Raw genomic sequence first — 11,165 nt, 5'->3', positions numbered from 1 at the left:
TTTGAAAAAAAGAGTCAAGTTAATCTCCTCACAGGACATTAGTGAGTCCTGAATATTGCTGGGGCTTCACCTTAACCCACGACAAGATTCTTTTCTTCTCACGCTTCTTTCTTCCCTAGTTCCATGTGATGATATCTCCCCCTCCCCCCCCCCCCAAGCCACTCTTAAAATGATGAGAAAAATCCATGGTTGCTTTAGGCCACACAGTCCTTTAAATGTTCCAGTCTAGATGTTACTGCCACATTTCCAGAGGCACAAACTCATCCCCAGCCTCCTTCCTCTGCATCCCACCTCCTGGTTCCACCAGTCAGATCTGGTAAACAGGCTTGTCAGTCTAGAATCAACTTGGGGCTTTCTGACTCCAAAATCCTTGTCCTTTGTTCAAGGTCTAGCATCATTTTCTCAAAACTTTTTGCTGTTACATAAGGGGTGAGGATAGGGCATCGGTGCGATGTGCCTTTCAGAAGTGATGAGTCTTTACCTCCCAGAAGGCTACCCAGGAGGAACAGGCTGCCCAGGTGACATGGGACTGCTTTGGGGGTGCGGGTTACCCAGGTGAGCTCTTTAGGGTGGCTCTGATGAGTTGGGGACTCCTAGGTCCTCCTACATCTTGTCACTTGGTAAGATAGAACCCACTGTCGAATGTATATGAAAACAACGTTTTGAAAAGTCTCATCTCCTTCCCTGCCCCCCCCGCCCCGCCCCAGATACAACTCCCTTGACACACTCCAAAATGATGGACAGAGTATTTAATACATGGAATGGTTTTCCTTCCATTACACTGTCATAAATTACAAAGTATTGCTCACTTCACAAAATAAAACCATTTCCAGATTATTATTGACAGTATCAAGAAGAACAGAAGCCACAACAAACAAATCTATACAGTCATGAGGGACAGTAACAGCAGAGAGCAAGCCAAACTGAGCCCCAGATGCCACGATTCTGCCCGCAGGGCCTGGGGAGGCTAATAGACCACTTCTGCAGTCTCTATCACTGTAACAGGGCAGTTTTCTTCTGGGCACTCTAAGCAAGACTTGTCAGTGTTTGGGTCATCTCAGACAATCAAGGGAAAGACACTGGCTTTAAAAATCTAAATGTACAGTTTTTGCTGTTTTAAATATTTTTGCCTATGTTACAAAATATAGAGATCTTGGTGTGGAAATCTCATGCTAAGATAAATATAACCGACAGAATGTGTTTCTAGTAATAAAATCATGTTAAATTATCTTCCATACAGAGCAACTTTTATGAAGGAAAAACATTTGATTAAAAGAAACCAACCTTATTTATTCATAATTTAATAATTGGTTTATAAAACGAAAGTAAAGAACAAGATTCAACAATGATCCTAAAGGTTCGTGATTCATCCATATGGAAATGCGGCAAAGAATTTCAACTTGCCATTGGCATCAGTCTCAAGGGCCTGGCTGAGGAGAAGGAAAGTGCTAATTCTGTGATATGGTCCAGCTGCATCCAGTGTCCTCAAGTCATTTTGTGTAGCAGTGCACACTGCATGTTATAGGATGTACACAGGAGATATGGAGAGGCCATGACTACTTCCATAACATCCTTTGGGAAGCCACAAAATGCTCACAGAAAGGAAACTGGTGGATGCCTCAGACCAGCCTAGAAACACTATGAACATACACTATCTCACAGCAGAAAAGCCAGTGCTGAGGAGCAGGAACTGTGAAGAGCAGGGACACGAGGAGGGGTGAACCCTCATGGAAGAACTCATCGGGACAGAGGTATGTCAAGGTGACACTGCATTCACGGTCAACGTTCACCAGGCATCACAGCGAGAAGGGCACAAGGTACAGGGCCATAACCAATGCACTGCATTGGATTCTATTTGCTAAAATAAAATAACATTCTTGCAGCTAAAATAAAATACATCTTACAATATAGGTTTCATTTAACATTTAACATATAGAATTGTCTTCTCTTTTTGAAGGTGGGAAATGCATACTGTACCAAGTACCTTTATGAATTAAGTTCCCTTTTATTACTGTTAAGACTGAAGCTTAAAAGTCTAGTTTTTTTTTTAATAAGTTAAAGAAAGATTTATTAATCACTCTTCCAGCAAAACAGACATACATACGAGGCACGGCAAAAGACCCAAGGTAAGGGGTTTCCTACCCTCACCCTTGCTCTCACGTGGAGGCGGGAGACACAGTCCCCAACTCTGCGATCCACTGTGGTCCAGGAAATTCTGCCACTTGTTTGAATAAACAAATCAAGTGTGAGAAACGTTTTTATTCCACTAGCTCTATCAGCTCACTTCCCTGGTGGCTTAAAACAGAACATCTTCGTTTTCTATTAAAATCTGCACGATCAGCTTTTGGTACCGCATGTCATGGAGGGTGGTGAGGGTGCTATCCTCAGGGGGTCTCATCAGGGTGGGCCCAAACACGATCCCCAGATTTTCGGCATTCATTAAATTGTCCTTTTCATTCATGGTAACCCTGGAAGGCAAGCACAGAGACCTCAGGCAGATTTTCAGAAGGACTGAGATACTAGCTATTCACAGCAGGCCTGAGCTCATCTCTGTGGTCAGGAGCGTGCAAAAATCGAGAGTAAGAATAGCAGGAAGACATTCGTTAATGGGTAATTTTCTGACTTGTTTTCTTTTTTAAGCTGTCGATACTGCCTTCGGCCAGTAGAAGGAAATGATTTACTAGAACCAACTGTGAACATTAAGGATTGGCAATCTGTCCTTCTTGAAGAAATGTGCAACTGTTAGTTAAGGAATATCCGTTTGAAGGGGCAGAAGGTCACTCCTGGTACCTTCATGGGTCTCATATGGAAGTCTGCTTTTTGTCACCATTTCCTAGTGTCTACACACTGGAGAGGGGCTGAGCGCAGGCAGGCTCTGTACCATAGGAGAAAGACTGTTTGTAGAGCAGGCTGCTATGTGTTTAGAAAGACCCTGGCTATTATCACGGGGCAGGAGAATGGCTGGAAAGTGGCCAGACTGGAGGCCCATTGTTTATTATGCCTGGTTCCCAAAGGATGAGGTACAGAGCCATCATTATTGTTGGACTAGCATCAAGAGAAGCAGCAAAGAGGCTTTAAGGGGGAAATCTAATAAGCCCTAACTGGTTTCCTTATGAAATGAATAATGATTTTCTAGATTCTTGCCTTCAGGAATTTTGTGTTTTGAATGCTCATCACTGATAAAAAAAAAAAAGGACTAAATTCTAGAAAGATTATGCCGTGTTAAAAATGTACTTAGATTTTGTGCAGAGACAACGCCTGGCTCTCTATTCCCCTGGAGCAGATTCAAACTAGCCACTTAATGTTGGCTCTAGTAAACTCAGTTTGAATAATTTTCATGCTCCACCGCTGAGAAACAAACAGGAAAGAAGTCATTCTTCCTTCTGGGAAGAGGAACCACAATGAGAAAAGGCTTCCTTCCAGCAGACTGGCCTTTCAGGCATTTCCTAGATTGGTGATTGACATGGCCCATCTATCTCACTGTGGGCAGTACCGTCCCTGAGCTGTCCTGGGTTGTATAAGTAAGGAGCCCGAGGAAGCCACGTAGTTCCACTAGTAAGCAGAGTTCCTCAATGGCCTCAGCTCTAGTTCCTGTCTCCATGTTCCTGCCTTGAGTTCCTGCCCTGACTTCCCTCATCATGGAGTATGGCATGATAACATAAGCCAAATAAAACCTTTCCTCCCCTAGCTGCTTTTAGTCATGGCCTTTATCACAGCCATAGAAACCAAACTAGGGCAGACATGAGTACTCAAAAGTGGAGTGCTGTCCTAACAGATTCCATGAAGTGTTTGGAACTTTGTGCTCCAAGCTTACTGGGGTGTATTCTGTGCGATCTTGGAAGAATTCTGAGAACAGTGAAGATGATGGAGGCCTGGCTTGGGAGGTGTCAGAAGGAAGCAAAGACTGTCTGAGCTGTCCATACAATAGTTTGAACTGTAGTTCTGGTCAGCTGGGGCCGAAGAATCGGCTGTGATTCAAAAGGGACCAGCACCACTGAAGTGAAACCTCTGTTCTTTTTGGGACAACTGATGCTGATCAGTTGGAGATGAAAAATCAGCTGTGATTAGGAAACCAGCATCACTGAGCTATCTTCTGGGGAGGTTTTCCCCAGAGTCAGCATACAGAAGCTGTGGTCCAGGGGGAGCCCAGGTTACATCTCATGCTGAACAGCCACACTTCGCAAAGAGAAAGTTGTTGGCCTTTCTGGAGTAGTCGGAGTCTCCTTTATAGGGAACGATACTCCCTTCCTTGGCTAGCTCCAATCACAGCTTCTAGAAACCACACTGTACCAACCAAGAGATGTTCTACATACTCTCCATGGGGTTTCCTAATGCCTTCTTGCCCTGGGCAGATCAGGGGTTGGTCAGGGATGGAGGTGTTGGCTTACTTTTTCAGGTGGATCATCAGGTAGCGCAGGGTCTCATAGTGGGCAGGAGGCAGCAGCATCAGGACCTCATGGACAGCTTCCAGCCTCTCATCCGCATTGGAGATTTCTACAGAGAGTGTACAATCAACAATACTGGACACCAACAGTCAGATGGGTGTTGGGAAGTCTGATTTCTTTGTCTTTGCATGCAAATGGGGCATCTTACAACTTCATATAGTCTCAAATACTCTTTCACTCAGTTTCCTTGTATCTCATCTCATTCCAGAAGGAGCTGAGGTTGATCATTCATTAGTTAAATGAACATCTGCGAAGCAGTTGGCTATTGTACTCTATAGGAACAAGGGTCCTATAGAATTCTTAACTCTGGTGGTATATGCAGTTTGTGTTGCCCTCCTGAGCAAGGCCCTGACCTGCTGAATCTATCAAAGCTCTACTTTCCTCATGTGGTAGTGTGCCCTTGAAGTTGGCAAGTGACTCTTTCTCTACCAGACCTTTGTATCAAATACATTTTTTTTCAGTGCAAGCACATTGGCAGATGGACCAATCAACAATGCCATAAGTAAAGGCATTTCCACAAAGGTACTGCAAGGGTTAACCTCATATGCAACCTTCGGTGAGAAGCAGATACTAGGCACATTAACAATGGCAGGAAGAGTGTGTGGACTTTGGGCCACTGACAGGTATTGGCAGGCACTCAAGGAAAGTCCTTCTGCCATCCCTCCTGGGACAGTTGTACTCGGCTGCTAGAACCGTCTCTACCTAGGACCACCAGAACCCAGGAAAGAATGGTCTCTTTAGGGGTTAAGGACCACAGTCCATCTGGAGAATCCATTGTGCATGGATCTGAACATGCCCTTGCCAGGAAACCCTGTCAGGCAACTTATGCAAGTATGCTGATGCCTTTAAAGATACACGATGGTCCACAAAGCCAAAAGAAGTTCCTTAGAGAAGGCTTGGCCTCTCTCCCATGCGTCTCAGCATCTGAGCATCTACATTGTCACTGCCTGCTACCAGGCAAAGTGTGGCCCCTTCTCTTGACATGTCCTTTCCTCCTGCTCTCCCAGGAGCAGTGGGCTCTATTGGTCAGCACTGGATACGGCTGAGGTCAACTGTTGAGTGATGGAAGATACATGCTGATGGTTCTCTCATGGAAATGTCAGGACAGTTCTCCACGATAGCTGTCCACCCTCTAACATCAGATTATCATCTTTACTTCATGGGATGGGTTAAGAAAATCAACTAGAAGATATCAACAAGTGGTCCTCGCATAGTACTTGACACTTGGCTATCTAGCATTTTAACACAAGTCTGTCTTTTTAACCCAAGGTCTGACGATATTACCCAGGCTGGCCTTGATCTCCAGATCTCCCGGACTCCACCCCCTTAAGTGTTATGAACATGCAGCTCTACACCTGACTACTTCTATTAACCTTGAACGGCATGAGCAGGCAAAGCTTGGGTGTGGTTTTAATTGATTCACAGTGTGATTCTGCACAATGGGCAGCAATGGTTTACGAGTCCTTCATTGGAGAATGCCATTTTTTTTAAATTATAGAAATGTACTTTCAGCAAATATCTGAATTGGTCTGCCTGTGTCAGTGTCCCGGAAATAGGGAGAAAGCATGAGGGACAGAGCTGCCTGGCTCTCAGCTCCTGCTTGTAGAGCTGGGCGAGTATGGACTTGGGGGACTTGGTGAGTGCCGGCTAGGTTTCTATTTGCTGCACTTCTGTGCCCCTGCTTGACAAAGCCAACGCTCATAAAAATCTTGGAAGATTTTCATCCTCCTGAGATCAGGAGGCCTAAGGTTCTCTGTACTTACTTGCTGCCTCTATAAATTTGGAGTAGGTGTCATATGTGATGATAGGGATGGGTAAGTCTCGGAAGTACAGTTTCAGGGCTCCAGTGATGATGTTTATGTCTGGGTAGATGTTGGCAGAGATATCCGCCTTTTCACCATCTGAAAAACAGCCTCACTTAGATCTTATTTCACCAGGTTAAACAAGGGACAGGAAAAAGAGATCCAACATAGAACACGTCCTGGCAAGCTTCAGTGTCTCGGTCTCACCTTCTCAGCTCCTAATAAATAATGTTAGGGTCTTGGGGTAACAGAGAGGACCTGGGGGGAGTGGCACAGGCTATGAAGAGTGCATACAGACAAGAGTGCAGCAGGGTAGATTAGAAGCACTTCCGTGATTCCCAGCCCCTACTAACAGCCCAACAGAAATGTATCATAGCAATGGCTACTTCGGATACACGGCTTCACAATAGAGCACCAGAGAAATGACATATGATGATACACATGTATGAAAATGTCATAACAAAACATGAGTTTTGGGGCTATATGATTTTAAATCTTTGTTTTTCTTTGCCAGTGTTCTTTGGCCTTGGACTAGAAGATCATATACAGCAACTGTTGGTTTCTAAGGTCTTTTTTAGGCTTGCTGAGATTTCTTTGAATTTGACCCTTCCTACCCTGGCTCATAGCATAGATGCAATTATATTCCTTGCCAATTGTTATGCTCATTCTCAAGGCATTTTGTGTGTGTGTGTGTGTGTGTGTGTGTGTGCACAATGTATGAACATGTGTGCCCGCATGGAATCAGGAACTAGGGTGGTGTTCCTCAAGCCCCAGCTATCTTCCTATAATAACACAGTGTTGAGGTCACAGGCACTCTTGAATGTTGGGGTTGGCCTCGTACTGTATGTATTCAAATGCTAATACTAGCCCTCACGATCTGGTTACACCAAAGAACATATCCCATGTACACCGAGTGATGCTATATAAACCTTGCTCCCCAACTTAAAGTTAATTGGTTAATAAAAGAATAGAGCCTGTGACTGAGCAGTAGAGAGAGAAAAGTTGACTTGAGGATTGAGTGAGGGGATCTCAGGAGAGACCAAGGGGAAAGGAAAAAGGTGACGGAGAGAGGAAGAAGATGCAAGGATAGGAGATGAACTGTTAACACGTGACCAGGAGAAGTGGATCCTGAAGATAGGCAGATGGACCAGAAATAACCTGGACTAGATTCAAACAGCAAGTAACAAGGGACACATGGCTGGGATGCAAGCTAGACTAGCTCACAACCTGCCCAATCTAGGCTATCAGCTTGGAAATACAATGCTATGCTCATTCCTAAGGCATCATGTGTGTGTGTGTGTGTGTGTGTGTGTGTGGTAAGTGTGTACAGGGTATATACATGTATGCGTATACAGTATATGCACGTGTATGTACCAGGATTGTGTGTCTTTTATACAGGCTAGCTAAAATATATAACTTGTTTACACATGAGACCATACCCAGATTTTTACATGAGTGCTGGGGATTTGAACTCAGATCCTAATGTTTGTGCACCAAGTGTTCTTATCTGCCGAGCCTATCTTCCCAGCACTTTGAAGTACTCTGTTTTGTAAAATTATGTTTCTTTTTAGGGGGCCTGTCTGTGCCATGGTACATGAATGACAGTCTGGGGACATGTAGGACATGATTAGATCACATCCCATCATGTGTCAGGGGGCTGGACACTGGTTGTAAGGCTTGGTGGCAAGTGCTCACTCACTAAGGCATCTTGCCAGCCTTAAGTCATGTTTTTCTTTATTTTTCTTTTTTCCTTTTTAAAAATATCATTCATTCTTCTCTCATACCATACGTCCTGATCTCAGTTTCCCCTCCCACCACTTCTTCCAGCTCCTCCCCCACCTCCTTTCTCCTCCGGATCCTCTCTTCCCTTTCCCTTCAGCAAAGTGCAGGCCTCCCAGGGATAGAAACCAAACATGACATAAGATACACTAAGATCAGGCACAGACTCTCACATCAAGGGTGGACGAGGCAACTCCATAGAAGGGAAGGGTCCCAAGAGCAGGTGAAGGAGTCAGAGACACCCCTACCCTCATTGTTAGAAATCCTATAAAAACACAAGCTAACAACCATACACATATACAGAGGACCTAGCACAAACCAATGCAGGCTCCATGCTTGCCACGTCAGCCTCCGTGAGCAGCTAGGGGCTCTGATTAGTTGATTCTATGCTCTGTGTTCTCCTTCGATCCCCAACCCCCTTTTACTATTAACATCAATCCATTTCACTTAACAAACAGGTTGTGAGATTTTTTTCAGATAAACACTGTTCAATCATATGGGGACTATTAACACATTTTACATGGAGAATTTAAAGCATAAATGCCCAAGCAAATTTGGTTCCACATTTTAAAAGAAGCTATGAAACAGATAAAAGCACAAACCAAGATGGCAAATGTATAGCAGATATGATAGGCAATTGAACAGTATGATGTTAAGAGACAAGGCTGCTGTGCGGTGTGTGTCCCTAAAAGACAGAGGACTTAACTCCTGTCTCCATGCATTCATCCCCAGCTCCCTTCTCCGGAGCTCTGAGAGGAGAGTTTGATGAGTGAGATCCTGAACTGAGCTGCATCCTCTGATGTGTGTGGTGTGTGGACAGGCTGCCCATTCCAATCATCCCTTACACACTCTTCCTTGTGAGCTGACCTGTCTCCCTTCTAAGGAAACACTTCTTCCACAGAACGTCAAAGGATGCTTCCTGTACTTTCTGAAGGGTGACTCTCAGTAATTCCCAGACCCTACTTCCACTCTAAGTGAGCTCCTGTTCTAGCACAGAGGGTACCAGGATAAGATAGCATTAGAGACAGTTCGCACTCACCTCTGTCAAACGCCATCTTGACATCTTCAATGTGTTCTGTGAATCCAGAGACTCTGTAAAGCCCTTCTGACTTTAATCCTGCAGGTTGGGGGTGGGGGTCAAGTGGGGGTGGGGGTGGCAAGAGAGAGGAGGAGACTTCAACTTTGCTTTCCCGTGGTATCTAATAAAGTCACTCTCATGTTATAGCTGCACCGAGTGATCTGATTGATGCCTCCCGCCCTGCTGTCCAAGACCCTGGAATCTTCCTGCCAATCTCCACAGGCGCCTGTCTCCATCTGACTGGTGGAGATGGGCATCTCAGTGGAGACCAGTTCTTCCTCCTGGCTACGAAGTGACTTGAGATCTGAGGGTCTCTCTAACTACCTCTGTTCATCACTTCTGCACACCTACTTTACTGATGCAGCCAGAGCCCAGTTTTCTGCCTGGCAACTTATTCAGCTATTTGGTGTATTGGACATAGCCACCCTTGAGTGTATGTGGCACAGATTATCCTGACTTCATTGGAGAAATCTAAAATTTATAACATTTCATGTTAAATCATAGATAAGATAATATGCTAAGTGTGCTTGATTTATTCTGCTTTTAGATAGCTAATTATATAAACAGATGCAGTGAAGTTCAATTCTATTTAATAGTCTGAAAACTTAATCAAGGTAAGAAAGAGGATGTCTGCCTGTTAAACTATACTGATGTGTTGGACACAGGTTGAACCTAGCTCGCTCTCCTTCACCCAGTGGGTGTCATGTACGATGAAAACAGCAACAGGATTAGAGGATCAAGTTTCAGATTCCAAATGCCTAAACTGAACTGGTGTCAAAACTGAGCTACGGAAAAACAAGTAAACAGCTGTTCTGTCAAACTCTTGATAACACACTTTTTGGCTTTAAATTTCTACTCTTATGGTAATATCTGCCAGTAACCAGGGTCTGTACTGAATACAAGGGATGGGTGCCTCTGCTCTTCCCTGGGACCGTCTGATGAGGCTCTACTGTCTCATGGCAGACATCCTTAGTTAATCTCATCTCTGCTCTCAGATAGGCATGCTTCGATAGTAGTGACTCTTGATCAACTGGAAACGACCCACATGATAAAAACCAGTGTGCCACTCTGTTCCAGGCGGTCATGCAAGCTCATCTCTGCAAGAATGGCACGGGCATTGCCAGAGGGGGAGGTCGTAGCAGTTTACAGGAATACACAGCTGTAGGCACTCAGCTCCTTTATAGAGGGAAAAGGACATCTAGAGGCAGTCCCAAGCGATGGGCTAGAGTTGGCAGAGCAGTAGAGGCTGCCAGCCATCCTCCATTAACCGTTCTCCTATCCCTTTACTCTAATGAAACATTTTGTTTGAGAACAGTATCCGCAGTACCAGCATTCACCTCTCTGTGGTGTTTGTTTTGTTTACTGTAGACACAGTGTGAGTGACCCGCCGGGCCACATTTCTCTGACCGTGGCTTCCTACGATGAACTATACTCTCAACACATGAGCCAAAATAAATGCTCCCTCCCTCCAGTGGCTGTTGTCTGGCGTTTTGGTACAGCAACAACAAAAGTAACTTGTTGAGGTTTAGGGTTTTTTTTTTCTGCTATATATTGTAATGTTAAATATTAGTCCATCACAAAGCCTAGCTGCCCCCCAGAGATGATAGAATCCCCATGTACTCAAGTGATGTTATATAATCTTGCTCCCCAAATTATCCCTGATTGGGGAATAAAGGTGCCTATAGCTAGGCAGAAGATAGAGGTGGGGTTGGGGTTCCCAGGATTGGGGTCAGAGAAGGACCACAAGGAGAGAGGGAGAAGGTAGTGGAGAGGGGAGAAGTCACCATGGGGTAGGTGAGTTATGAAAAAACTTAGGGTTAAGAGCAGTGTGTGAAGAATATAGCCTGTTATAACTCAGGGTTCTTGATAGGGAAATAGATACCAATAACAGAGGGTTAATATCTGCCCAGCTCTAGTGCATAAGGCTTATTATAAATACAAAAGTTGTGTGTCTTATCTGGGAACTGAACGAGCAAAGGCAGAGTAGAAACCCCTGATTTGACGTTAAATGTTTTTTACAACGGTAACTAAAACACTTGGCCATGCCAATGAAGTAGAAAG

General features: G+C 44.6%; 1 protein-coding gene across 7 annotated transcripts in view; it reads right to left on the bottom strand.

The window, feature by feature from the left end:
* Positions 1-730: 730 nt before the first annotated feature.
* Positions 731-11,165, bottom strand: part of Chn2 (chimerin 2) — a 259,486-nt gene continuing 249,051 nt past the window's right edge. For 5 of the 7 annotated variants that reach the window (XM_021164052.2, XM_021164053.2, XM_029478202.1 and 2 more), the window contains 4 exons: positions 9,066-9,143; positions 6,209-6,346; positions 4,389-4,494; positions 733-2,468 (listed from right to left, as the gene is read on the bottom strand). In XM_021164052.2, the coding sequence (XP_021019711.1) occupies positions 2,297-2,468; positions 4,389-4,494; positions 6,209-6,346; positions 9,066-9,143 (494 nt within the window). In that variant the 3' untranslated portion in view covers positions 733-2,296. Of the gene's footprint in view, positions 2,469-4,388; positions 4,495-6,208; positions 6,347-9,065; positions 9,144-11,165 lie in introns of all 7 variants that reach the window. The other 2 variants (XM_021164054.2, XM_021164056.2) reach the window with 1 other exon arrangement.

This window comes from Mus caroli, chromosome 6 (assembly GCF_900094665.2).
Source record: "Mus caroli chromosome 6, CAROLI_EIJ_v1.1, whole genome shotgun sequence".
In the NCBI taxonomy this organism is placed as follows: Eukaryota; Metazoa; Chordata; class Mammalia; order Rodentia; family Muridae; genus Mus; species Mus caroli.
The sequence above is the reverse complement of the archived record's forward strand: the minus strand, read 5'-3'. Positions and strand labels throughout refer to the sequence as shown.